Source organism: Cyprinodon tularosa, unplaced genomic scaffold (genome assembly GCF_016077235.1).
Source record: "Cyprinodon tularosa strain WSP-4 unplaced genomic scaffold, ASM1607723v1 ctg589, whole genome shotgun sequence".
In the NCBI taxonomy this organism is placed as follows: domain Eukaryota; kingdom Metazoa; phylum Chordata; class Actinopteri; order Cyprinodontiformes; family Cyprinodontidae; genus Cyprinodon; species Cyprinodon tularosa.
In genome coordinates this window covers 214,657-242,515 of record NW_024039328.1, presented here as the reverse complement: position 1 = coordinate 242,515, position 27,859 = coordinate 214,657, and the positions used below count along the sequence as shown (strand labels likewise).

General features: G+C 41.4%; 1 protein-coding gene across 3 annotated transcripts in view; it reads right to left on the bottom strand.

Annotated features, from left to right (window-relative positions):
* Positions 1-8,675: 8,675 nt before the first annotated feature.
* The window catches only part of LOC119797547 (Down syndrome cell adhesion molecule homolog), a 137,945-nt gene continuing 118,761 nt past the window's right edge, over positions 8,676-27,859 (bottom strand). Inside the window, exons 22-33 of one of the 3 annotated variants that reach the window (XM_038306665.1) lie at positions 22,838-22,955; positions 21,333-21,496; positions 21,160-21,258; positions 20,901-21,089; positions 19,351-19,641; positions 19,083-19,259; positions 18,966-18,996; positions 17,097-17,212; positions 16,865-17,014; positions 15,832-16,029; positions 15,399-15,701; positions 8,676-10,679 (exon numbers count right to left, since the gene is read on the bottom strand). In XM_038306665.1, the coding sequence (XP_038162593.1) occupies positions 10,300-10,679; positions 15,399-15,701; positions 15,832-16,029; positions 16,865-17,014; positions 17,097-17,212; positions 18,966-18,996; positions 19,083-19,259; positions 19,351-19,641; positions 20,901-21,089; positions 21,160-21,258; positions 21,333-21,496; positions 22,838-22,955 (2,216 nt within the window). In that variant the 3' untranslated portion in view covers positions 8,676-10,299. Of the gene's footprint in view, positions 10,680-15,398; positions 15,702-15,831; positions 16,030-16,855; positions 17,015-17,096; positions 17,213-18,965; positions 18,997-19,082; positions 19,260-19,350; positions 19,642-20,900; positions 21,090-21,159; positions 21,259-21,332; positions 21,497-22,837; positions 22,956-27,859 lie in introns of all 3 variants that reach the window. The other 2 variants (XM_038306664.1, XM_038306666.1) reach the window with 2 other exon arrangements.

Sequence of the window (27,859 nt, the reverse complement as noted above, 5' to 3'; positions counted from 1 at the left end):
AAGTGATGAGTTGGTTGTTATCTTTCCTTTCAACAATAAATATTCCAGTTTAATTAAACTCATAATGAGCTACACCCAGGACACCTCAAAACAGGCTCCAATCAGAGGAGACTGGACATTCGCTCAGATTTTGAAAGACATTTTGACACCTGTCCAGAAGTTTTGGTCAGTTCTGTTGAAACACCAAAGAGCAGTCTAAGGTTGGAACGCTCATGTATTTAACCAAGGAGGTTCAGCCTCCTAAGCACATTCCAAGTCAGAAGAAAATCAGTGAGTCACCCATTATTCTCCTGGGTTATCAGAGTCGTTTATTTTGGATGGGTTTTGTGTTTGGCCATTTGAATTAAATGAGTCAAACCATTTGTTCTCTTTGTCCAAAATCTGAACATTTGGAGTGAAGAAAGTCATCCCTGAACAGGAAAATTGTTTCAGCTTCCAAGCATCTACAGCAAGAAATCTCAATCTGATTCAAATGTTCCAACATAAAACTCAAAAAAACAGCCGACTCCAACAACCCAGGAATGTGCTTAGGAGGATGGAGCTCCATGCCTCTCAAAAACAACATAGGACCAACTACAGCTCCAGTGCGAGTCAAAAGAACTTACCAAGACATCTGAAAACCTCATCAAAAACTGAGTTGCCTCCAATTTAAACCATTTTTTTGTTGTGACGTGGATGACAGAGAATTTGCACAGACATACAATCCAGGACTTTCTGGTGTTACAAGATCTGTGAACTTGTCAGTGACTCATGAATATTTGGTCAAACTGCATTATTTTCGGACTGACATACTACAGTATAACAAGTTTTGCATGTTGACGTTTTCATAAAACCATTTGTCAAATGAAGTGTCATTCCCCCAAACAAGACTACTGTGAGCCCGATCTTACTAAGAACATACAGTATGCAGCCTGAGCAAAATTCTCCGGAGGCCCACATGCAGTAGTTAGCTCCCCAGGGGTCTTTTTCAAAGAGCAGGTTTATTGAAAACCCTAAATTTTCTAAACCTAAAACCAGGAAAACTCAGATTTTTCCTTTTCACAAAAAGTCTAAGAGATATGTTGCCGTAGTAACATTCTCCCTAGAGCTAACCTGGTCAGGAGAAGGATGTGCTCAGTGAACTCTGAGTGTCTCATGTCTCTGCTCTCCTTAAAGCCAATCACGTTTTATTTCCTGATTTAGTTAGGAGATTTTGGTCTTAGTTTTTGTGCAAATTATATATATAAAAAAAAAAATCCTTCTCCAGTTCTGTTATAGACATTAGGTTTTAAAAACAAACATTGCATCCCCTTTTGATGAGGATCTTATTAAAGAATGATCGGCACTTTTTCAGAGAATTAAATATTCATAGGGAGAAGATTTTACAACTCAGTTGAAAGGATATGAGATCTATTTGTTTTTGGTTTGAATATGGATTTATTATATCTGAAATACATTTCTTCATAGTATAAATTATAAAAATGCTGACCAGTTACAATAGGAATATGGAGATCTGATATTAATTTCTACACATTCAGAATGTTTATTCTAAATGTGAAGAATATCCTTTTGTTTGAAGTAGTCATTTTGACAAGGAACAAAAATGTATTTCAGAGAAAACCTATTCAGAGAAACTAATAAATATCAAAATGGCCTGCCAGAGTAGCCTGATAAACCAGAATAAATGTGAGATTAAATGTGTAATTTAGTCTGGTCCCGATGAATGAGACATCGGAAGATTGTTGATGAGAACAATTGTTTTTCAAAACATGTCTGTGCCTATTGGCCAACGCTCTGACCAATGAGTGCAACTGACTCTGACGTTGTAAGCGTAACAGAAAGCTGGTGGGCAAGTGTAAACAAACAGCCTGTCAGTAACACAGCGAATACGTCCTTCTTAAAAAGGAATGAGCGTAGAGCCTCTTCCTGCTCACATTTCAATGAAAACCCCAAGTCTAATCCTTCCAAAAGTGATTCCAAAGCTGAGTCAAACGAGGACTGTTCAATAGTTGTTGCCATCTTCCTTGTTTGTTCTTTAAATAAATACCTGTTAAAGACTCTGTAATGTTAGCCTGGCCAGCCAGACTGATGCACTGTGTATACATCGTATTAGTCTGGGAAAGCACCTGTATAGCTTGGCTGTGTCCGAACCTCTGCCCTAATCACTATAAAGGGAACTGTAGTGATTTTTCTATTTTAGATTAGTGTCCAAAGGTCTAGTGCATGAAAAAGTAGTGGATATGCACTATGAAAATTTGTGATCATTGATGGTCGCTAGACAAGCAGATATATCCCAGAATGCTTTTCAAGAGCTCTCCTCCCAGAGCATCAGGAGATTTGTTGTAGCAGTGACTAATAATAAAGATGGCGCAAGCACCATTCAGGGACGTGGAATTACATGACCAATTGCATGTGAAAAATAGTGATCTCCTGTCTGAAGTCCACTATATAGTCCCTGCTCTATATAGTGATTGAGGGATTTATGGGTTACGGCGGACATTCAGACACAGGCCTTGAATTCAAAGGCGGGGCTAATAGGATAAGCATCATCAGATTGGAACCAATCAGATAACTACAATTGTGAAGCAAAATCTCCAAGCGACGCACTCTTCTAGACTTGTAGTCCGCGGAACATGTTAAGCTGTCAGAGAAAATAAATGAATTCTGCCTGCTTTCTTAAAAACAATTAGTGGATATAAGATATTCTCTCTAGTGCTCAACATTCCTTTGTTGCAACATTGTTGTTGTCACCAGATTGTTGTTATGCTAGCAGAAAAGTGCTGCAGTGGCCCTGAAGCATGATTCGCACAATGAGCTTATTTGCGCATGCACAACCATATAAACATCCGGGTGTCCATAAATAATGTAATAATGGTACTAAAATTATTTATTTCTACCCTTAACTCACTAAAGAATGTCAATATACATCTTTAACAAATGTTTTATGACTTTTCTGAGACAATTTTGATGCTTTTTACATATTCTCCATTAAACAGGTTATCATCATGGGACATGTTTAAAGCAGTCTGATAAAATATGATTAAACCGTGTTTATATGCAAATTAGTTGTTTCTCTCTTTATATTATGCACAATATACCATAATGTTAACACGAAAGGAAAATATAAAACAAGTTAGCTCCAGGAAGTAGCATAGAATTCCATTTCCGGTACAGATGGGGCAGAGACGAGTGATAAAACAGAATATTAAGGCATTTATTTTCTCAGGAAATACAATATTATCCTTTAACACATAATATTTTAGTACGTTTACTATTTTTGGGGAGGAAAAAATGTAATTTAGGTCTTTTTACAAAATAATAATAAAATGTGTCAGCTCTGGTCAACCAAACACTTCAAAAGCCATGGTAGTTGGATTTTTGTACAATACTGCCATCTGCAGGCCTGGACAAGTATAGTAAACAATGTGAAACGCTGCCTGTCTGTCACGAGGAGAGCACAGTAAAGATTTTTCTTTTTGCTGTCTGACATTAAAGGAATAGTACACCCAAAACATGATTAGCCTTCATTTTCTACTCACCCCCATGCTGAACAACACTCTGGAGTACTTTTTTGATATCTCAAATGCATCTGGAGATCTTGGAGGCTTCTTGCTGTCTGCTGACATTCAAATAATGGAGGTCTATGGTGCCCGAGGCAGAAAGGTCCATAAAAGTCCACAAAAAACGTGTCAATATTCCTCCATACTGCTCGTCCAATGTATTCCAAGTGTCCTGAGTGGGTAGCGTCCAGAATTTACTCGAAACGAAGTCATTTAGAATGTTTTTAGAGCATAAACAGTAGTGTATAGGATTTCCTGAAAGCGCGCACATGCGCTTTCACGATGCTACGGAAGCCGGCAGACCAAACCAGATGAAAGTCTGCGTCTGCTCTGCCAATAATGCAAGCGTAGAAGAAGAAATGTGCTGTTTACCTGTGCAAAGAAAGAAACAACGAAAGAAAAATGTCTGAGGACTTCAGTGTTGAGGAAGAGCATGAGTTCTTTGCTGAGCTGAATGCGCACTTTCGTCTGGGTTGGTCTGCCACGGTTTCCGTAGCGTCGTGAACGCGCTTTCAGGAAATCCTATACACTACTGTTTATGCTCTAAAAACATTCTAAATGACTTCGTTTCGAGTAAATTCTGGATACTACCCACTCAGGACACTTGGAATACATTGGACGAGCAGTATGGAGGAATATTGAAACGTTTTTTGTGGACTTTTATGGACCTTTCTGCCTCGGGCACCATAGACCTCCATTATTTGAATGTCAGCAGACAGCAAGAAGCCTCCCAGATCTCCAGATGCATTTGAGATATCAAAAAAGTACTCCAGGGTGTTGTTCAGCATGGGGGTGAGTAGAAAATGAAGGCTAATCATGTTTTGGGTGTACTATTCCTTTAATTAGGATTAACTTTTCTTTTTATGTAGTTTTAATTAAATGTCATAAAGATTTTTTAGAATTTTTTAGCTGCTATGTTTTACTATGCTTTTATCCACTTGTGAAAGTGATGTCACAATTTTTACCTTATGATAGATTAATTCACACATTTGCGTTAATTAAAGTCATACCTGTAAAAGCAGTTAACGGGGTCCCCTAAGACGCACTGTGACGTTATCCAAACATAAATCAGGCAGGATTTCTTCCAAGTGTTGTTCATCCAACTTCAATGAGCACAATGAGACTCTTTAGGCATCAGCTTATTAGTTATATGGTTGTTGCTGTATCCCAAGGGTCTGTTTCAAGAAGGAGGTTTACTGAGAAAGGTTTTCTAAACCTGAAATCAAGGAAACTCTAAGTTTTCTGTTTCACAAAGAGAGTTTACTCATCCAGGGACAGGTTTAGGAAATCTGGGACCCTAAGGAAAAGCAGGAAGGGGGTCCTTTGAACTGAGACGACAACACATCAAACAGACCCATTATACAGATACAGACATTTTAATAGAGTAGACATACATTATTTCTTCTAGGTTTAGTCCCTCTCTTCTAGTCCCTTTTCTTGTTGTTTCCCTCTCTATGTTTTTTACTCAGCTGACTTTTTATGCTGTCTCAAAAGGAATGAAAGAGTGTTTCCCATCACTCAACTCAATTAGCTAATTGCTCCTTCCTGTGTTTCCAGAAAGGTGACGGCAAAAGTAAACTAGAAAATTTCTAAAGAAATTTTGAGGGGGGCCACCTACTGCCCGTCTGGGTAACTGAGCCAATACGGCCCTGGCAAGTGACATTGGGGCTCCCCAGACCAACTGCTTACGCCTTTGAGGGCTGCTGAGGGAAGGAAAGAGGGCTAGGTCATGGGCAAGGAGAGCTGTGTGCCACTTGTGCTGAAATCTGGGAAATAGACGTGCACAGCATATGATGCACAAGGGTAATATGGTTTGTCCATATTGAACCGCAGTGGGTAAAGCGCAGTTGGCGGGCTCTGCCCGCCTGCTAGGAGCCCTTGCAGCGATGAAAAAAATCACCAATGGCGGGCTCCGCCCGCCTGCTAAGAGCCATTGCAGTGATGAAATCACCGTGCGGGACTAGTTACGCGCCGAAGTTTTTAGGGGACGAGGAGAACTATAATAAAAATAATACGCAGAATAAATATGTGCAATAGTAGTAGGTGGGCCATGCCTTCGGCATGTGGCCCCCCAATAACAGTCCTACTTTTCACTGTAGACAAGCCATGATCTGCTTATCTGTTCTCCATTTTTCATTTGGATGAAATAATAGCTGAATGAATCATGACAGCAGACAAGATAGAGGCGAACAGGAGTCGGGGTTACCAATCCACTTGCTCTGGAGTGCAGAGTTTGGTGCTTTTATATGTTATCGACAGAGTCTCCACTAGGCGGGGTACTAGAGGGGTCTGAAAAGTTTCTAAATATAGCAACAAAAGCGCTAAGTTGGCAGCACTGCTCTTCACACCATTTGTTTTCAAATGGTTTGCTGCTGTCTGTTTGGACCTTTCTGAACATGTGCAGCAAATGGACAGATCCAATATGGCGGACACTGAAGGCGGGGGCTGAGACAGACTTAATATTATAAGTTTTCTGATGGCATCTCAGCAAAAGGATTTTAAGGTATCAATGGCAAGCCATTTTGATATTTATTAATTTGTACATATATGAATATGTATATCTGATATCTGAAATAGCTGCTCAGTGGAGCAGTGGGTAGCACTGCTGCCGTGCAGCAAGAAGAACTGGATTCCATTCCCGGCCCGGGGTCTTTCTGCATGGAGTTTGCATGTTCTCCTCGAGCATGAGTGGGTTCTCTCTGGGTACTCTCTGGGTTTCAAACAAAATGACAATCTTCACATCTAGAATAAACATTTAGGATGTCTAGAAATTAATTTCAAATCTCCATATTACTATTGTAACTGGTCAGTATTTGTATTATTTTGACTATGAAGAAATGTAATTTAGATATCATAAATAGGCTACATATTTAATCAAGCTGATCAAAGTCAAAACGGCCAATTAAAATTTAACATTTTTTAAGTCTTGATAACAGTTGAATTTAACAATTTGCCTTTTTATTAGCAAAAATCAATTTGTGCTTTTGTAAATTCAAACTGCAGTGGTTTAGTAACATTAAACCTGAAATGAAACTGTTTTGAAATAGTAGTTTATAAATACTTAGGTGGCGGTGCATCCAATTGGAGACGCCATGTTGCGTCAGTATTTTGATCAGAGTTGCTGAAAGGGGACAAACTCGTCAGCCTTACTTTTTTTTCTCTGTGTTTGAAACATATTGTTTACTGTTGTTTTTACGGTTGTTTAAAACAAGCAAAAGAAAGCTCAGATCACTCTGCTTTCCACTTTCTGGTGAAATGAACTGTACGTTATCTTTTTCCAGTAAGAGGCAAGAAGAACAAACAAAAGAAAAACACGTATTAACGCAGAGTCTACACTGAGGCAGCTTTTACCAGGTGGAGACCGTATTTGAAGGAGCTGGGCTTCAAATCGGATGCTAAGTTTGCAGGCTTTGGGCTCGAATATGAGTTAATTTAATATAATAGTGATGTTTATTTTGGCATGTTATAAACAGTGCAGTGCAGCAACTCATCAGTATAGTTTGTTGGCTTCCACTGGATTCAGGCCTGTTATCAGAGAAATGTTCCATGTTTCAGTCAGTCAGTTGCAGGGAATAAAGCAAAAAAAAAAATCCAGAGCCTGAAGTTTTTCCACACAGGCAAGAAACATATATATATATATATATATATATATATATATATATATATATATATATATATATATATATATATATATATATATATATATATATATATATATATATATATATATATATATATATATATATATATATACATATATATATATTTATATATACTTATCTTCTGATTGGCTAATACTGTTAGTTTCAGAGCGTTCCTTTGCGGATTTCAATTGTCTTTTTAAAGTTTTTTTACCTTCAATTTATTTTCAGATAACTTTTTTTTACCCACGGGCAATCGCTACAAGCTGGAAATGCTTTAATTCTTGCATTTGTAATCCATCACTAGATAGAGGTAAATCTTTAATGCTGTTCCTTTAGATTTAGAACAATAACACTTAAAATGCAGTGGTAGTTTTGAGATCTAAAGGCAGTTCATGTCCTATTTACTACAATTATTTACTGTTTGCTTGTATAATAAAGTGGCACCCAACAAGGAATGTTTGGGAACCACTGCCCTATATAGTGGTTTCAGAACAACAAAGAAAATGTTTTTAAGTCCCATGGAAGATTTGTGGGTGGCCATCTGACTCTTTCATACCTGTCTGATTTTATACACCTGCTGGAGTAATGGACCAAATTCCAGCAAACTATTGTGAGAGGCTTCAGAAAGAAAACCATAAATATTGGACCTAAATCCTAAAGTTTAAAAGGTCATTCTTCCAAATAATGAGGAAAATATGTAAACTCCCAGATATAAAAACATTCTGGCCAATGGCGTAAATATTGGTAAGCTTAGACAGCAGTTGCTTATGGGCCCACGACCTCTTAGGGGCCCCATCACTGACACCTGGTAGGGCCCCCTATGCAATTGAAAACTAGGACGTCTGCAGATGATGCGAAAAATTCCTCTTAAACTCACCTGATACTGAAGTGACTGACCGGACCGTATTTATAGCGCAACACATGCCAGATTTCAGCATGATGGTGAGCCGTTTAAACGCGACGCCAATAGCAAAGCAGACATTGGTACTTTAATTACTATGCTAATTACTGTATATTCATTATGTTCATTAGACGGTTGATAAACAATACACTCCTATAATATGTTTCAAACTGCAATAAAGATCTTAAAAGAACAATGTATTTGAGTATTTAATTTTTTACACGATTTGGAATTATGGGTAACCCAGAGACAAGCATCTCCCTGAAATTAGTTTTTGGAACTTGGGATGTCTGTAATGTGGTGGTGCGCTGTCACCAATGGTTCCATCAAGGTGCGCAGTCACTATTTTTCCACGTGTGATGTGTGATCATATACTACTGAGAATTTCATAATTGTATATTCTTGGCCGATTTATGGAACTGTCTCCGTATCCTGAACGTTTATCAGGTGTTGTACTTCATATGTTGCCCACTCAGATAATGTTGCTAACGGGCCTGTTCACCAACATATACAACAGAAACAATGGTGTTGCGTCTTTCTTTGTTTGTCACGTCGTTTCATGTGTTCTCACGTCAAACCTGCGCCGGACACTTTGGGGAACAGCCATTTTTTTAGTCAAATTTGAACCTTTGTGTTAGTTTCTCTTTATTCCAGTGCCACCATGGTGAACACTTATGTAAAAAAAAAAAAAAAAAGTGACAGTTAAAAAAAAAAGAAAAAAGAATCAGAATGAAGACAGTTAATAAAAAAAGTAATCGTAGACCTTACAGCGTTCGTATCAAACTCTGGTCCCTTCAGACTAACTCAACGAAAACAGAAAGAACAGAACTGGGCCAGGGCAGACAGGAATAAAAAAAAACAGCTTCTTACGTATAACCACATTATTAACATTTTTTTTTAGATATTTCCCATAGACATTAGAAGTTTGCTTGATGTGGGGATTCTGCTGGATTGTCTCACATGTCTTATCTTCCCTGTGGAGGAGCGTCGCTGCGAACACAGCAACGGTAAATCTACTGAGAGGAGAGAGAGCTGCAAAGACTCTAACTAGTGCACTGTAAGGAGGGATTGGGGTTTGGGGGTTAAGGGTCTGTCCGGACACAATTTAGTGCAAACCCTCGGTTCTCTAAAGCCTCCCTGTTCTAGCTAACATCATTTACCACCCAGGCAAACAAGCAGTGGCAAACTACACCTGAAGACATGAGCCGGAGAGTATCCAGCCCTGTATTTAGACTCACAACATAGTTATTTCTCATCATTACAGTACAGTATAGATCAATAGTTTCCATATACTCGTCTTATCTTTTTATCATATTGCACCATAAAGAATGGGACACAGAGAAAGATGAACAGAGACTCCATTTCCTAATTAAAACAAGATATGTGCAAACATGACTAAGGACTTTATTAACCAAATCAAATTATTCCCTGTAATATCCACAAATAAAAGTGATTTCTCTTTTTTATATATATATTTATAGTAGTAAGAATAATAAATCTTCACATTGGATCATTTCATAGTGTGACAAAACGCCTGACTGGACAATCCAGCCACAGCTGTAATCATTGTCTTTTAGTTGGTCAGTCCCCATGCATCCATAGGAAATAGATTTTTTTTTTTCTTCTCTCTTCAAAAAAAGTAACAATTTGAGAGCAGCTGAAAAGTTTGGACTGGTGTCAATTGCTTTCACTCCATGGTTCCCCCCCGCCCCGAGGTTTCCTTTTAGCGTCTCGGGGAAAAATGTTCCGTAGGAAAAAAAATGACTCCAAATGGTCATCTTCCACCGCAGGAAACTAAAAAAAGGAATGAACAACGTCCTGGATCTTATAAAAACATAGTAATGCAGCTGATCGTAGATCAGTTGGTACTCTGTAATTAATTATCATTAATAGCTGACAACTAACAATTAATAATAAAGAATTAACCAGAATAAATAATGCTCCCTTGTTATTTAATTAGTTTGGCAAAGCTCCTCCTGGAGTCGTTTTTCGATAATTAAATTTTTTCCTCCAAAAGTGAAACAAAAGCAAAAAAATACAAATAAGTTGTAAAAGAAAACTCTGACATAAATAAAAGAAGATTAGTAAAAGTGACCCCAGCCATGAAGGGAGGGCACATATATACAGAATTGCGTGGTGAGAGTCAGTTTACTGCACTTGAGTGTTAAGTCCAGTGTTAGAGTGAGTTCTAGTCCCGCCCCAGGTGCCCCTGCTGTTATACCAGCGTGTAAGACTTTGCGTAGGGGTTGCTGCTCTGTTTGAGATGTCCTCTGGAGTCCAGCAGGGACTCCTGTGAGGTGCTGAGCTTTGCAGCCTGGGCCAGCTCCGAGCCTTCCCTGTGAGGGAGCGTGGCGGCGGAGCCGGGCTGCCACTGGGCAACTGGGTCCCTGCTGGCCTGAGGGGCCTCTGTGGGCGTGGGGGGCGCCATGCGAGACGGCCGCTTCAGAGAGCGGCTTTTCTGGGGCTCAAGGCAGGTCTGACCCATGGCGGCCCTCTCTCCGCTAGCTGTCCCCCTGGAGGAGCCCGAGCAGGACATGCCTCGGTTTAACAGGAAGTCCATCCGCAGGTATGGAGGAAGGTGAACCAGCTCGCCTCCTGCAGGACGACAAACACACAACAATGTTAGTTAATAATCAACAAATAGAGTTTTCTGACCAGCAGGGCCTGAAATTAGTTCTTTATTGTGGGTGCTTAACCTTAAAAAAAGCTTAGAAATATTCTGAATTAATAATTCCACTAATTCTGTACTGATCTTTCACTGTGGATGTTTCCCAGAATGTCTATATTTTAATCTTGAACGTATTCAAAATAATCAGCAGGAGAAGATGTATTTGTTCAGGAACGTTTTAGATTTAGGAATACTCTTTTTCTTTTTTTATCGTTGTGCTAGGTGACCACCCTGCAAAAAACAGCAATCTAAATAAGTCATTTTTTTCTTAAAATAAGTGCATTTTGTCTTGAACAGAGGAGGTAAGTAAGAAACTTTGCCAATGGAATAAGACAATTTAAATTTAAAATAAAAAAAATCAGTTGCATTGTCCTATTTTAAGTGCATTTCATCTGATTATGTTATTTTAAGAGTAAAATTACTTACTCTATTGGCAGATCATGGTATTTACCTGCTCAATTTAAGGGTATATATGCTTAATTTAGGGAAATCTTTATTTATTTCTGCATTGTTTTTGCAGTGCACAATAAATTACAGAAGCCTTGAATTGGCACATGATCTAATATCATGATAGAGCTGTATTGTGTTTTAAAAAGACTATTTTATTGTGAGAATTTGAAATTTTTTGTAAAAAATTGGTAGTGTTTTTTTTAATAACAAGATAACTATCCTGACGTCACCTTTACTGATTTTTGATTAATAGAATAATGATGTGGAAAAAAAGGAGGCTGAGGCACCTTGTGTGTTTTGCTGAAAATAAATCTGCGAGAGAAATATAAAGTTATTTCAAAGCTGTGACACAAGAAATTACAAAAAAAATCAGTGAAAGGGGTGTGTGAGGATAATCCAGTCTGGAAAACGAGTCTAAAGTGTCAGGTTTCTGTTTCTGTTATGTTTTTCTTTTGAGTATTTAGTCTTACTTTACACCTTGTTTTCTAGTGTTTAGTCTTCTTTTCTCCATGTTTTATTTTAATTATCATTTTGCTGTTATTTCCAGGTTTCTATTTGTTGCTGTCTGCTGCCCTCTTATGTTCTCCTTCTTCCCTAGCTCTTTCCCTCTCTTGTTCTGTGCACACCTGCTCCCAGTTTCCTCATTAGCCCCCTCTTTTGTCTCAGTCTCCTGTAAAAGCCCTCTCTCTTCAGTTCGCCTTTGCTGGGTCCTCGTCTAACACCGTCAAACATGCTCCTACAGGTGCTGGTCATAAAATTAGAATATCATGAAAAAGTAGATTGATTTCAGTAATTCCATTTAAAAAGTGAAACTTGTATATTATATTCATACATTACATACAAACTCATATATTTCAGATGTTTATTTTGTTTAATTTTGATGATTACAAATGACAACAAATGAAAATCTCAAATTCATCATATCAGAAAATTAGAATATTGTGAAAAGGTTCAAAATTGATGGCCCCTGGTGCCACACTCTAATCAGCTAATTAACTCAAACCACCTGCAAAAGCCTTTAAATGGTCTTTCAGTCTAGTTCTATAGGCTACACAATCATGGGGAAGACTGCTGACTTGACAGTTGTCCAAAAGACGACCATCGACACCTTGCACAAGGAGGGCAAGACACAAAAGGTCATCGCTAAAGAGGCTGGCTGTTCACAGAGCTCAGTGTCCAAGCACATTAATAGAGAGGCGAAGGGAAGGAAAAGATGTGGTCGAAAAAAGTGTACAAGCAAGAGAGATAACCGCACCCTGGAGAGGATTGTGAAACAAAACCCATTAAAAAATGTGGGGGAGATTCACAAAGAGTGGACTGCAGCTGGAGTGAGTGCTTCAAGAACCACCACACACAGACGTATGAAAGACATGGGTTTCTGCTGTCGCATTCCTTGTGTCAAGCCACTCTTGAACCACAGACAGCGTCAGAAGCGTCTTGCCTGGGCTAAAGAGAAACAGGACTGGACTGCTGGTGAGTGGTCCAAAGTCATGTTCTCTGATGAAAGTAAATTTTGCATTTCCTTTGGAAATCAAGGTCCCAGAGTCTGGAGGAAAAGAAGAGAGGCACTTCATCCACGTTGCTTCAAGTCCAGTGTAAAGTTTCCACAGTCAGTGATGGTTTGGGGTGCCATGTCATCTGCTGGTGTTGGTCCATTGTGTTTTCTGAGGTCCAGGGTCAACGCAGCCACATACCAGGAAGTTTTAGAGCACTTCATGCTTCCTGCAGCTGACCAACTTTTTGGAGATGCAGATTTCATTTTCCAACAGGACTTGGCACCTGCACACAGTGCCAAAGCTACCAGTACCTGGTTGAAGGACCATGGTATCCCTGTTCTTAATTGGCCAGCAAACTCTCCTGACCTTAACCCCATAGAAAATCTATGGGGTATTGTGAAGAAGAAGATGCAATACACCAGACCCAACAATTCAGAAGAGCTAAAAGCCACTATTAGAGCAACCTGGGCTATCATAACACCTGAGCAGTGCCACAGACTGATCGACTCCATGCCACGCCGCATTGCTGCAGTAATACAGGCCAAAGGAGGCCCAACTAAATACTGAGTGCTGTACATGCTCATACTTTTCATGTTCATACTTTTCAGTTGGCCAACATTTCTATAAATCCTTTGTTTTTATTGGTCTTCAGTAATATTCTAATTTTCTGATATGATGAATTTGAGATTTTCATTTGTTGTCATTTGTAATCATCAAAATTAAACAAAATAAACATCTGAAATATATGAGTTTGTATGTAATGTATGAATATAATATACAAGTTTCACTTTTTAAATGGAATTACTGAAATCAATCTACTTTTTCATGATATTCTAATTTTATGACCAGCACCTGTACTCCTTCTCTCTGAGCCTTCCTCCTTATGATTGTGATTCAAATGATGTCTCCATGGTTTCTGAGATTCACCTCTGCCTCTGCTTTTGGGTCAAGTAACCATAGCCAAATCGTGACAAATGGCAGCAGAAGGCTGAAAATGATTGATCTTCAGAGAAGGCTTTAGGAGACATCCTCAGCAAAAAGTAGACGCCTGGAGTCTTCTGTCCGGGTTGCTAACATCACAGCAGATACGTCAGGTGAGCACCTTCTGAGCAGGACCAGGTTAATAAATGATGATGTTAGTAAACACTGGCCAATCATTCGAAATATATTCATCTACATCAATAATTCCATTATTAGGACAACAGAGATACGGTAAAACCCGTGTTTAGCAGGTTCAACCTGCTGAACATCCAGAGATGACAGAGTCAAAATAAAAATCTCCATGACACAAATCACTGATATACCAATCCACTGCAAGAGGAGCAGTTCTTCACAAAGGTTCTGAAATGCAGAGGGGTCTACTTTTTTAATGAAAGCCCTGCATATAATATTTAAGTTGTCCTTGCTGTTCCCTGTGCATTGCTGCTGAGGCTAAGCCAGAGTCTGTCAGAGCCTTATGACAACATGAAATATGTATAATGTGGATATCAGCTCCATCTGGCCTGTTCCTGTTTGGCTGTGACGCCATCCTGGAGAGAAATATCAGCTGTGCTGCTGCCATCAACACCTTTGTTTATAGATGTTGGAGCTTGGCCTGTTTTTCAGTGTAGTTCTGTTTCTCTGACTGTGACTAGCTGGATGTGCTCTCTTTCATTCTCTGACATGGGAGCTGGCTCAGAGCTCGTCTGCCTGGCTGTGTGTTTCCTGGACGGGGCCGCCTGTGGAGCTGGTTGACAGTTGCTTCTTTTTCTATGTCTGCTTCTGTCTCCTTGAACCCCAGTCGGCCTCGGCAGATGGCCGCTCACACTGAGCCTGGTTCTGCTGGAGGTTTCTTCCTGTTTAAAGGGAGTTCTTCCTCTCCACTGTCACCACAAGCATGCTTAGTGTGAGAGATTGCCTTCAAGCCAATAAGTCGATGCAATCAACTGGTTTTCATCAGGTAGAAGGCTTGAAATCAATTTGACTGTAGATCTGATATTCATGATTAATTTCACAACTAGGCACAAATCGTGTCTTCTTGCTCATTTATAGAGCATATCCAGCCAAAACAGAATGAAAGGAGAAGTCTAAAGGTACGTCCACCGGCACAGCCATTTTTGTTTTGTTTCATCCTACCGCTTCTGGTTTCCATCACACATCATTGCATTTCATTGGTGTTCAAGGCTAATGCATCTGTTTGCTTCTGGAAAAAAACATTTCTTGGGAGTTTGTTAATTCCCAAATCTCACAACAATTCATCTGTCTTGCGAGGTAAGGTAAAGACTTTTCAGTAAAAAGAATAATCAGATCATTTGTGTTTGTATGTGAATTTTTCTCTACATTCAGAAAATAAACTATCATTCAAAAAGTGATCATTAAATATTTTTCCTCTCATGTCTATCGGACATTAAAACATGTTACTATGTTGGACAATTATTAAAAATATGACCAAGTCTACAAACCATCTGTTCATTAGGAGAAAATTGAATCCTTAAAACTAACTTGATAAAAGTACATTTACCAAACTTACAGAAGTGCATTCTGCAAAACAAATCAGAGAAGATTTGCTGTGATAATTGCTGTATTTGTAAATTGTTCCTATATATCCAGAGATAGTGTTAGAGTGTTAGAGTATGTCAGAATTAGATTATTAGCTGAAGAGAAATCCTAGCTTTAAGAAAAGCTGACCACGCTGTGGCCTTATGGACCGCCTGGCCTCACCCGGTCTGTGGGCCTTGGGCACGGCCATGTTCATGACCCGGCTGACGTCCTGAGGCTTGGGTGGGGAAGCGGTGAAGCGGCAGATGCCTGACTCGGAGGGCGTGCTGGACGTCAGGCTGTCGGTGTAGTCGTTGGTGCCCGCCGTCATCTGCTCCGATGACGTGTCAGAGATGAAGCACTCAGTGATGGTGAATTTGGCATGGCGCAGCTGCTCCTCCATCTTGGCATGCTCGTAGGCTCGGGCAAGCTCCTCGTAGGTGGAGGAGGCGCTCTCTGTAGATACCATGCTGCTCCGCGCTCGGTCTGGACATGAGGTTGAGTTAGTAGAAGGATTAGTTTTGAGTTAGTGACAGAACAAGAAGCCTGAAACTAAGTTAAAGGAAGGTCAGCAGATGAGAGCGGTTGTTAGAAAATGTATCTAAATGATGGTCACCTGTGTCCTGAGATGGGCTGACACTGTAGCTGTCACTCTCCTTGTCTACAGAACCTGCGACCCTGGGTGTGGGCAGCCTCCAGTCAGTGCTGAGAGTGTGGGAGGAGACAGGGGGGTGGGGGCGGTTCAGAGTCCATTGGCTGGCGTAGCGGTTGCGGGCAGCAGGGCCGGCTTTGGCTGTGCGGCGGGCGGTAGGGTCTAAAATACAGAGGAAAGCACAAGTTTATACAAAGTCGGGCTTAGGACGTCACACTTTGATGTGGAAATTAAATTTGTTTATAAATATAAAGAACTCTTACAACTCAGTTGCCACACATTTTCATTGTCAAATATGTTTATAATATATTTATGATTGTGCATATGGCTTAAACATAAATATCTAAGGATTGCACATGTTGCTTTTAAATAATCAAAAAATATGCCAGGCTGCCATTAGTTGAAGCTTTTCTGTGCAAAAGTAAGTAAATCTTCATCAGCACTGACAGAGTGTCTGCATACTGTATCATGAGAGCAAGTAGTTTGCAATATCTGAGTATAATTTTTGTCTCCTTTACGGCAGTAGGGTTTATGTTAATTATTAAGGGTATCTCAGATTTGCAACGTTGAGGATTTTGATGTTGACATGTTAGGGTGTAAGGTAGATCGCATTGCAGCAATCTGTAGTTCTCTACAACTACAGGTTCCTTTAGTGCAAGCCGACAGGTCAGACTGATGCAGGTCGTGTCTAAATGTCTCCAAACAACTGATGCCTCTGATTTAAGTATGTTATGTGAATCATTTATGCTCACTCAGGTGTTTCAAAATCCCCTTTGGTGAAAAAAATGAAAGGAACTGGAGTCTAAATTATAAATCTGGATGTGAAGAAGGGAAGAAAACAGAACAGCAGATTGAGCCAAAGAGCATAATCATAAGCAACGGACCTAGCTAAAGTAAAATATGATCTTAAATTAAGAACAACAAACAGCGGCAGCCAAAAACAAGCATGGTTTGTGTGGGATGGAGTAAAATAAAAGAGATTCCGTACTGGACTTACTGGTTCCTGGCCTAGCATCTGATACGTCTACCAGTGGACCAGTGGCTTGGGAGAGGGACTGGTAATGGACCGTGTGGGTGACTGTGGATGACTTTTGCTTCTGAGTCTCCCCAAAGTCATTATCTGTCAGCAACACAGTGGATCTGTCGTCTGTGGGAAGGCAAAGCAAGGTAAGGACCAAACCACCTACAGTGAGGTTCAGTGTCCTGAACGGAACCAGGCAGACACCTACCAACTGTCTCCATTGTGTCCCTCTCCTCGATGAGAAGCTGCGCTCTGGGAATGTCGATGTGCATACGCAGCGTTTGCTGCTGTTTGTTAATCGGCTCAGCAGGACGGGTGTTTTTACTGAGGAACATGAAAAACAAAGAAAAAATTTAAAACCTGAGGAGAATATTGTCCTGCTTTATACATAACAGTTTCTTACGCTAAATGATATAAAAAAGACATTGCCATTTTTTCCTCACTGTAAGACATTGGCCGTTTATCAATTCACAAGAAGGCGAGTACGGACTTGTGTCCTCGCCAAGTATATTCCTGAGAAGAACACAGTAAAGGGTGGAGTCTGGGAGAACGTGACCACGCAGCATAAATATGGGTCGATGGGAATAGAGGCGTACTCATGATGTCACCACACGCTCAACTCTTCTGGAGCTGTATTTCACCTCCTGTTATTAATAGTTTCTAGATAATAATGAATTATTACTTTTTTCATTTATTTAGGGAATAATAATTTACACATATAAACACAAATCAAATTAACATTTTGCCAAATAGTACAAAAAAAAAAGACACAGCCAGCGGTCTTTCACATTCGGCTAAGCCGAGACAGGGCTGCTGCAGACGGGCTGTGATTAGCCCTGGCTGCCGTTACCCTCGGAGGTCCACTAGTTGCTGCAGTCCTCTCAACTTCTGATTTTTTTAATTTTTTTTATTACGCATTAAATTGGTGAATGGGCCATATAGTACTATACTTCTAGTATACTTAAAAGTATAATGTTCTCGCCTCAAATGATCCTAAAACTTACTTTTATTGAACAACGGCAACAGAAAATAGAACTTTTAACCTAATAATCCGAGCTCTGTGAGGGCTCCATTGAAAGCTGCTGCTGCTGCAGCAGTGCATGCTGGGACAGCTGTCTATCTCAAAAACGGACAAGTCTGCTCTGATGAATGCTGGGTAAATAGGGAGGGGCGAGAACAACATTGGACTTTGTCCGTTCTCGGTTTGCTGTTCTTGTGAAATGGAACAGTACTAGGGCTGAGGCTGATGACGTTTCACGAGCACATGAGAATGCACAAGTACACATATTGAGAAACGGCCAATATTAAATCAGATAAAACTTTGCTTGTTTTAGGTCAGTTAAGATTACTAATATGAGCTAACAGGCTTTGGAGTCATATTCTACAGTTTGATGAAACTAATACGTTGGTAATAATAAATGAACGTTGGACCTATGCTGGCCAAAAACTGTTTTAGCACTTTCTATACCTTTATTGCTGCTGTAAACATCAGAATTTCTCCATTGTGGGACAATAAAGGGATTTTCTATTCTATCCTATTTTTTTATATTCTATTCAAAATTTAAAGGTCGACTTTATTCCCTTCTTTTACATACATTGGTCATTAGTCCGTTCCTGTGAGAAGGTATTTGACTCTCCGGGCGCTTTGTGTGGGTCAGAGCTTATGTCGGTAGTGGACATTTTGAAGTGACATCTTAAAATAATAGCCAGGGGCTTTATTTTAACAAACTAAGCATGCTGGCTAATTAAATATTAAGGACACCAGTTGATCTGGAAGTTAGCATCATGTTACGTACTAACAGAACAGCCTGTAAGCTGGCTCAGTTATACCAGCTCTGCCAGATTTAGGAGCCCAAGTCAATTAAAAGAGAAAAAAATACCATATTCTCACAGAATCTAAGTGAACTTCTGAATTTCAAGAGAAGTTAAAGATCCTAGTTCTGCATGGATTAAAACAGGAAATTTGCGTTATTTACCGTCGAACAGTGAGAAAGCAATGGTTATGTCTCTTTCTGTATGGAAACACCTGGTTCGAACTGTTAGTGCTTATATGTTGAAAATGATCTCTGAAAAATACCTCATCAGCATTTCAGCCAAACTCTTTGCATCTGGAAAACAAACACAATTTTATTTTATGATTTAAATCGAAGCAAACATAAAAGCAGTGAGAAACCTGACCTCAGATTTATCTCACCTCTCAGCCTCTTGAGCCGCTGCTCCCTCCTTCTCCTTCTAAGCACCAGCAGTCCAATGAAGATTACAACAATCCCCACCAGCACACAGGAAATGGTCACCATCATCTTCAACCCTTCGCCTCCCCCTGGGTTCTCCTCACTCACATTGGGTGCTTTCACCAAAGGAGCGATGGTACCTGTGCACAGGTCATGGTACAGTGTAAAGGACAAAATGGAGCAGAAATTAACATCAGATGCTTTTTTTTTGCAAACTCAGAATCAACTTACTGCCATCATAGCTGAGCGTAGCAAATTTGACTCTCTTCTCAGCGTAGCCGGCGCTGTTGGAAACTTTCATTTGCAGCTCATACCAGGTGGCCTCCTGCAGGTCGTACAGGATGTAGCTCTTTGTAAGAGACGTGCGCTGCGCTGTGGTCCAGGTGGGCGACTCGATGGCCCGGTATTCCAGGGTGAAGGAGGTGATCGGACATCCGCCATTATTCCAGCCGTTTAGATTTAGCTTGACCCGAGTGGCGTTAATGCTGGTGAAAAGCTCCTGTTCCTTCGAGTACTGAGGCTCTGTTTCAAACACAATAAGGAAGAAAGACTTATTATTAACTCAGGGACATGTGATGATTATCCCCATATGCAGACTGCTTCAGATCATTTTATTTTTAAAAAATTCCTGTTTCTAGTCAAAAACTGTAATGTTTTTGCTTCACCAGCAGGTGGTGGTAGCAGCAACAATAGTGTTAGTCAAATTTAAAAGCAGATTGGGAGACTGCTTAAAGCAATGCTAGGATAACTTATTATGTGTAACTGTTGTTTACTAGCCTACATACATAGCCTAAAGTGCATTGTGATTAGATCGCTACTCTGCTACACCCCTCAAAACACATCTTGATGGGCACTGATTGACCTGTCCTGAGACAAAAATAATGCTTTCAAAGCTGGTTACATTTGCTGCAATCACTCAGTGTGTGGTGGTGTACGTAGTAGTACATATATATGCACGGTGGCGCCATCTGCAGGTAAGTATAAGGTAAGTAACAAGACACAACATTTGTTTAACAGATGAGACAATCTGAAATATTGGGGGGGGTAAAAACTGTAACAGGTGCTGCTTTTTTGTGTTTTGTTTTTTGAGTGAAATTCTCTTTTTGAAACAGTTACCTATCTTTATATTTTGAGAAAATGGAGAACCCCCTACCTACTACAACTCTCCCCTCTTCCCTTTGTTAAATTCAATGTATTTTTTTTTTTTTTTACAACTGAAGCTGTTCGATTAATTCAGTCCAACTCAGTCTGTTTCTAATACACTTCATCCAGGAACACAGACATGCTACAGTAACTGACCCAGACTTCAGGTAAGAACTGTCTTCGTCTTACCGGTGTTCTGGCAGGTCAGCCTACCCCGTCAGACCAGCATACCCATAGTCAATACTCGTTTATCCCTTTAGTTTTGTACAAAAAATACTCTTTAAACTACCTCGATGGGCGTGTATCCCTTAAGTCATGTACAAAACAAATTTAAGGTCACATCGCTATTACTTCAAAAAACAACAAATAGTAAGTAATTAACTAAACTAAAAGGATAAACGGGACTAGCGTACGCATATGTATATATGACGTCTTTTGCATGCGTATGGACTATGGGTATGCTGATCTGACAGAACACCGGTTGTAGACAGCCACAGACCTTTATCAGGAAATAAATCGAACAGAGTCATAGTGGGAGAGAGTGGTCGCTTTGGCAAACCAAATGTTCACAGGTTACAATCACAAACGGCATTAGAGCAGATAGCTGCAGATAGCATAAATAAAGACATTGCTTGTACCTTTGCCATGGGTCTTTGCTTCTATGATCTCACTGATGCGACCCGGTCCAACCCCATTCTGGGCCGTGAGGGTGAACTTGTACCAGGTACCACATTTGAGATTTTCCAGGCGGTACGATCGCTCGCTGGGACTGATGGCAAAGTTACCCCACTGCTCGCTGTTGTCCTCCGAGTACTGCAGGATGTAGCCTAAAAGCAACAGGGTTGAGTCAACACCAAGAACACTTCTATGAAACCAAAACGCTGAGCAGCATCAGACCTCGTATGGAGCTGCCTCCGTTGTCCCCTGGGATCCAGGAGAGGGTGATGGAGGTTGTGGTTGTCTTTGTGACGGTGAGGCGAGGTTGGTCGGGTGGAACTGGTGGGATAAAAAGACTAAAATGAGTAAAAAAATCTTCCTTTTCTTTTTTAGAGCCTCGTAGTAGAGCTCACCTTGAACCTGGAGGTTGAGGACAATCTTGTCCGAACCAAAGCTGTTACCCGCCACACAGGTATAATTCCCAGAATCCTCTGCTTTCACTGTGCGGATAACGAGGCTGCCATTGCCATGAACACTGCGCCGGCTGTCTATCGCAACTGGAGCAGGGGTTCCATTGCTGGAACACAGATAGGTTTAAGATAAATCTTCTGGCATGGATCAGTTAAATCGACAGAATAAAAACAGCAACTTTCCTGCTGAATGTATTTTTAAACCCACAACGAACATTTTTACATTCTGTCATGTTACAGTGTGGGAAAAACGTTGCAATCATTCCAAGACAAGTTACTCACTATTCAATAATTCACTGGGCATTAAAATCGTAGGAATGCGGCTGTTCCAACTATTGTATTTCCGAATTCTGCCGAGTGGTGTACGACTTTACGCAAGAGAATAAAGTGAATGTGATTGGTCGTTGATCAAGGGGGTGGGATCGCTGTGGGGGAAGGTTCGCAAGCAAGTTTGGTTGTGGCCAGTGTTGATATACGATTGGATAAATTTAGGTGTTCAGGCTGACGTATAACTAACTGGTCTGCATAAGATAACGTAAAAAAACAAAGATTTTAAGACAGGATTTTTAAAAACAGAAATGTTCTAACTTTTGGGGCAATATTGTTTGATAAAGAGTACATTTAATATACATGTTTAAGCCAGAAAGATTTGACAATAAATATGACTTCCCTACAAATGTAATACTCAATGTGGGAATGTAATTTGTAATGTGATATAATGTCACAAAGAAGAATTCCCTGGGAACAGATAGCGCTTTGTGACAATGGAAGGTGGTTTTTGCTTTAGAACATGTGGTCAGGAGCCTGGAAGGGGTTAAAAGTGAATAAAAAGCATGTAATCTTTGTAGACAGACTGTGAAAGTGTTATCCATATCAGTTTAAATCTGTGCTGCAAGTAATAAGACCTGTCTTCTCAACAGCCTGGTATCTGCAGTTTCTCTTTCAGTGCGGTGAATATTTGAAATTCAACAACATATAGCATGTGTTTGTTTTTTTTAGGAATAACAATATTAACTTTGACCAGTCATACACACAAACATGTTTCTGTCACTTCTCCCATGTATCTAGCTCCATCCCTCCTCCCATCATCTTTCATCCTCTTTGCTCAAATGGATGTAGCTTGTTTGTTCAGGTCTTATTTTTCCTTCTTTTCATTGCCTAATTGCCTGGCCTGTCAGATGCATAGATGATCCTAACTCCGCTTTTCCCTTCATCAAAACTTTATCTGAGACATTTGTTCAGAGTTATTAGAGGAAAGGGGAATGAACACAAATGGACACCACTTTTAGTTTTCTATGTCACATAAAATCCCAGTGAAATACATTGAAAAGTGTTGTTGTGACACCACCAAAAGGAAAAGTCCCAGGGTTATGAGTCATTGTGGAAAGCACTTTATGTTCAGCATTAAACCAGCTTTGTATGTTTGCTCCTATTTGTATGACACTCACATCTCCTTCAGCCACTTGATGGTTGGGGATGGATCCCCCACTGCCTTACAGGGGAGCACAATGTCCCTCATCCAAGGGGTCGTAACCGTCCTGTTGAAGGTCAGGATTCTAGCTGGTGCTGCAAACACAAACAGGCAGGTTTTCAAATCACAGAAATACAAATATATTTATACTTTTGCATCATTCTGCTTCATTCCATCTCTATTCTCCCATCCTGCAGGTTCAGTTCCGTTATGCTCTCTCTGCTTTTTCTCATCTGGTCTGTTCCTGTTTGTGTTGGAAGCTGGAGAAATACCACCTTTCTCCAGCAGAGTCCGCCGTGGATCCTCCTGAGCTGAGCCTCCTCCACAGCTGCAGCTCATTCCATCATCAGAGGATCCACTACTTAAGCTGTCTTCAGAACTTGCCTCAACGCCGCAGTGTTGATCCAGTTGGTTAGCACCTAAGCCTAGAACCTCTGAGAACTTTTGTTGACTTTTTGAATCCAAGCTGGATTCTAACCTCTGTCTCTGTTTTCCAGGAAACCAGTCTTTCTCCTGTGAAGCTCTGGAAGAGCTTAACCTGCCAAGCCTGCCCTCTGAGCCAAACCTGAAGCCTGCCTTTGAACTTCCATGCAGCCTTGGATCAAGAGCTGGAAACCGTGAGCTTAGCTCTGTTCAAACCTTAAGAAGTAAGACGCTGAAGCAGCTTTCGGACTCTGCCAATCAAACTCTCTCCAGTTCCAACAGCCTTCCTCTCAAGACCTTAATCAAGGACCCTCAAGGTACAAGTCTGAAACTATCTAAAGATAAATCCCTAAGTGCCTCGCTAACTGAACTGTCTTCCCACGCAGACTCCGGTGAACCCGTGTACCTGGACCAGAACCAGAACCAGTTTATCATTGTGCTTGTGACAATAAACTCTGTTGAACTTTTACACCTGTTTCCGTCTAGTGGTGTTCTGCATATTTGGGTCTCTTTTGAGAACCCATCATGACAGAACACTGCGGCCAAACACAAGGCCCAGCAGATCACCTCCGCCGTCGCTTGGAGGAGCAGGATGCCCAAATCCAAGGACCAACCCAGACACTCCGTGAGTTATATCGCCTGGTTGACACTCACAATCATATGCTTCAGAGCTACGCAAATTATGTGAGCAATGCTTATGCCACACCGGCAGCGCAACCATTTCCGGGTCCTGTTCCCCCTCCGAGGTCACCAGCAGTGACGTCATCTGAGTTCCGCCCAAACCTTCCTGAAAGATTCTCCGGTAATATGAAGGATTGCAAGGGATTTTTATTTCAGTGCCGGCTAATTTTTCAGAATTCTCCCAACAGTTTTTCCACGGATTATAAAAGAATAACCTTTATTCTTTCTCAATTAACAGGAAGAGCCTTGGAGTGGGCTCAGGCCAGATTTTCCTCCGATGAAAGCCTCAACTGCCGTTATTCAGAATTTATTTCTGAATTTTCCCAGGTCTTTAACCAAGAGACTGATCAAACTATTGACTCTCATGCTCTTTTCAGTATCAAGCAAGGAAATTCTTCTGTGGCTGATTTCTCCATCAACTTCCGGGTTAAAGCGGCAGCTTCCGGATGGAACCAAAGCGCTCTGAAAGGGGCTTATTTTATGGCCTTAAATGAAAACATTAAGGATGAACTTGCAACCCTCGACGAACCGGCCACCCTCGAAGAATTAATAAAATTGACTATAAGATTGGACAACCGAATCAGAGATAGAAACAGCTCCAAGCCAAGAAGCCTAGGATCATTTTCCTCTGCTCCTGCTTCTAATAACTTGACTGTTTTTTCTCCTCCCACAGAACAGTTGCCCAAATCGAGACCTAAGGCCCAGTCTCTTCCTCTGCCTGTTCAGGTTTCTCATTCAGGTGAAATGGATGTCGAACCCATGCAGGTGGGACACAACAGGCTTACTCCAGAAGAAAGACAAAGACGTTTTTTGAGTAAACTTTGCATTTATTGTGGTGAGAGTGGACACTTCATCGCTTCTTGCCCGGCTAAGTCAAAAGCCTGGGCCCGCCAGAGGATCTGAGGAGTCTGGCGGGCCAAACTAACTCTAAGAAATCTCCTCGACTGATGCTTCCAGCCACTCTGTTTTTTGCTAACCAAAACCTCTCTTTCTCTGCATTCATCGATTCAGGCTGTGAACGGAACCTCATTGATTCTAATCTCGTCCAACAACTGCAGATTGAAACCATTCCTCTGACCCAACCTCTTTGTGTCTCTGCCATAGATGGGAAGAAACTCCACCAGGTTACCCATCAAACCCAACCCCTCGAGCTACTACTTTCTGGTAACCATCGTGAAACCATTACATTTTTTGTTTTTCCCTCCGCATGCTCTCCCCTGGTGCTTGGATTCGAATGGTTGGAGAAACACAATCCACGTATTAATTGGACTGATCGTCACGTGGAGTCGTGGTCTGCGTTATGCCATGAGACATGCCTTCGTTCGGCTGCCCCCTTGGTGGGGCCTCCTAGAGGTGGGGGGGAGATGGACTCTCCTGACCTTTCTTCAGTCCCTTCTGAGTACAATGACTTGGCTCCTGTCTTCAGTAAGGTCAGTGCTACGTCCCTTCCACCACACAGACCATATGACTGTGCGATTGAGTTGCTACCTGGAGCACCGTTACCCAGCAGCCGATTATACAATATCTCCAAACCTGAACGAGAAACAATGGAGAAGTACATTAACGAGTCTTTAGCTGCTGGGATTATTCGCCCATCTTCCTCTCCTCTGGGTGCTGGGTTCTTTTTTGTTGGCAAGAAGGACGGTTCCTTAAGACCATGTATCGACTACAGAGGTTTGAACCAAATAACAATTAAGAACAAGTACCCTCTACCTCTTCTCGCCTCTGCGTTTGAACCTGTTCAAGGGGCAACTGTCTTCACCAAACTAGATCTAAGGAATGCATATCATCTTCTTAGAATCTGAGAAGGAGATGAGTGGAAAACTGCCTTCAAAACCCCCTTGGGTCAGTTTGAATATTTGGTTATGCCCTTTGGTTTAACCAACGCCCCTGCCTGTTTCCAAGCTCTAGTGAATGACGTACTCAGAGACTTTTTAAATGTGTTTGTGTTCGTCTACATTGACGACATACTCATTTATTCAAGAAACCTGTCTGAACATAAGAAGCATGTCCGCCTGGTGTTACAAAGGTTACTGGAGAACAAATTGTTTGTCAAAGCTGAAAAGTGTGAGTTTCATCAACCTTCAGTTACCTTTTTGGGGTTTGTGCTCGAGGGCGGGCAGGTTAAGCCTTCTGAAGACAAAATAAAGGCTGTTTTGGAATGACCAGTTCCAGAAAATCGCAAGCAGCTTCAGAGATTTTTGGGGTTCGCCAATTTTTACCGCCGCTTCATAAGGAACTATAGCCAAACAGCTCTTCCCTTAACCTCACTGACATCAGTAAAACGAACTTTTCTTTGGACTCCTGAGGCTCAGACTGCATTTGAGAAACTGAAATCTTTGTTTTCCAGAGCACCCGTGTTAATTCAGCCTGACCCATCCAAACAGTTCATCCTCGAAGTGGACGCTTCAGATTCTGGTGTTGGAGCAGTGCTATCTCAAAGACTCGACACTGACCAAAAGATCCATCCATGCGCCTTTTTCTCTCGTAGACTTTCTTCAGCAGAGCAGAACTACGACGTTGGAGATCGTGAGCTGTTGGCCATCAAGTTGGCGCTGGAGGAGTGGAGACACTGGCTGGAAGGAGCTGAGCACCCGGTTCTAGTTTGGACAGATCACAAGAACCTTGCTTACATCCAGTCAGCCAAACAGGCTAACCCTCGTCAATCCAGGTGGTCCATCTTTTTCTCACGATTCAATCTCATTATCTCCTACATCCAAGAATGTCAAACCAGATTCCCTTTCTCGTCTATACTCCGTCGATCAACCCGAGACACCAGAACCTGTCCTTCCGGCATCATGCACAGTTGGAGTTGTAACTTGGGAGATCACCGATCTTATTAACTCCGCCTTGACCACAGAACCCGACCCAGGTAACGGTCCTGCTAACAGAACCTATGTTCCATCTTCTGTCAGGTCCCGACTAATACAATGGATGCATGCTGCCAAATTTTCTGCCCATCCGGGAGTCAGCAGAACCATCGCTTTGATCTCAAGACGCTTCTGGTGGCCAACGCTCCACAGAGATGTAAAGGAGTATGTGTTGGCTTGTTCCACTTGTGCCAGAAATAAGGCCTCACACCAGCCCCCCTCGGGTCTGCTACAGCCTCTTCCGATTCCTTCACGTCCATGGTCCCATATTGCAATCGACTTCGTCACCGGTCTCCCTGTCTCTCGAGGTATGTCCACAATCTTCACCATCGTTGATCGTTTTTCGAAATCCTGTCATCTCATCCCTCTCAGGAAGCTTCCCTCGGCCTTCCAAACCGCTCAGCTCTTAGTGAAACACGTCTTCCGTCTACATGGCATTCCCCAGGAGATCCTCTCAGACCGTGGCCCCCAGTTCATATCTCAAGTTTGGAAGGCATTCTGTTCAGCTCTTGGCTGTAAATCTTCGTTGACATCCGGTTATCATCCACAATCCAATGGCCAAACCGAGAGGATGAACCAGCAACTAGAATCAACCCTCCGTTGCCTGACTTCAAACAACCCCACCGACTTGAGCCAATATTTAACATGGATTGAATATGCCCATAACTCACTCAAATCTGCTTCCACCGGTCAATCACCCTCTCAGGTCAGTCACGGTTACCAACCTCCACTTTTCCCCGCAGATGAGAAGGAGATTTCGGTCAGATCAATCAATCAACACATCAGACGCTGCCAGAGAATTTGGAAGGAAACCATCACGACACTCAACAGATCTTCTGTGACTTCCAAACGCTTTGCCGACTCCAAGAGACGCCCCGCTCCCGAGTACTCCGTAGGCCAGGAGGTATGGCTGTCCACTCGAGACATTCCCCTCAAGGGAATGTCTCGAAAACTCTCCCCCAGGTTCATTGGTCCGTTTAAGGTTTCCCATGTCATCAATCCATCTGCAGTCCGTCTTCAGTTAC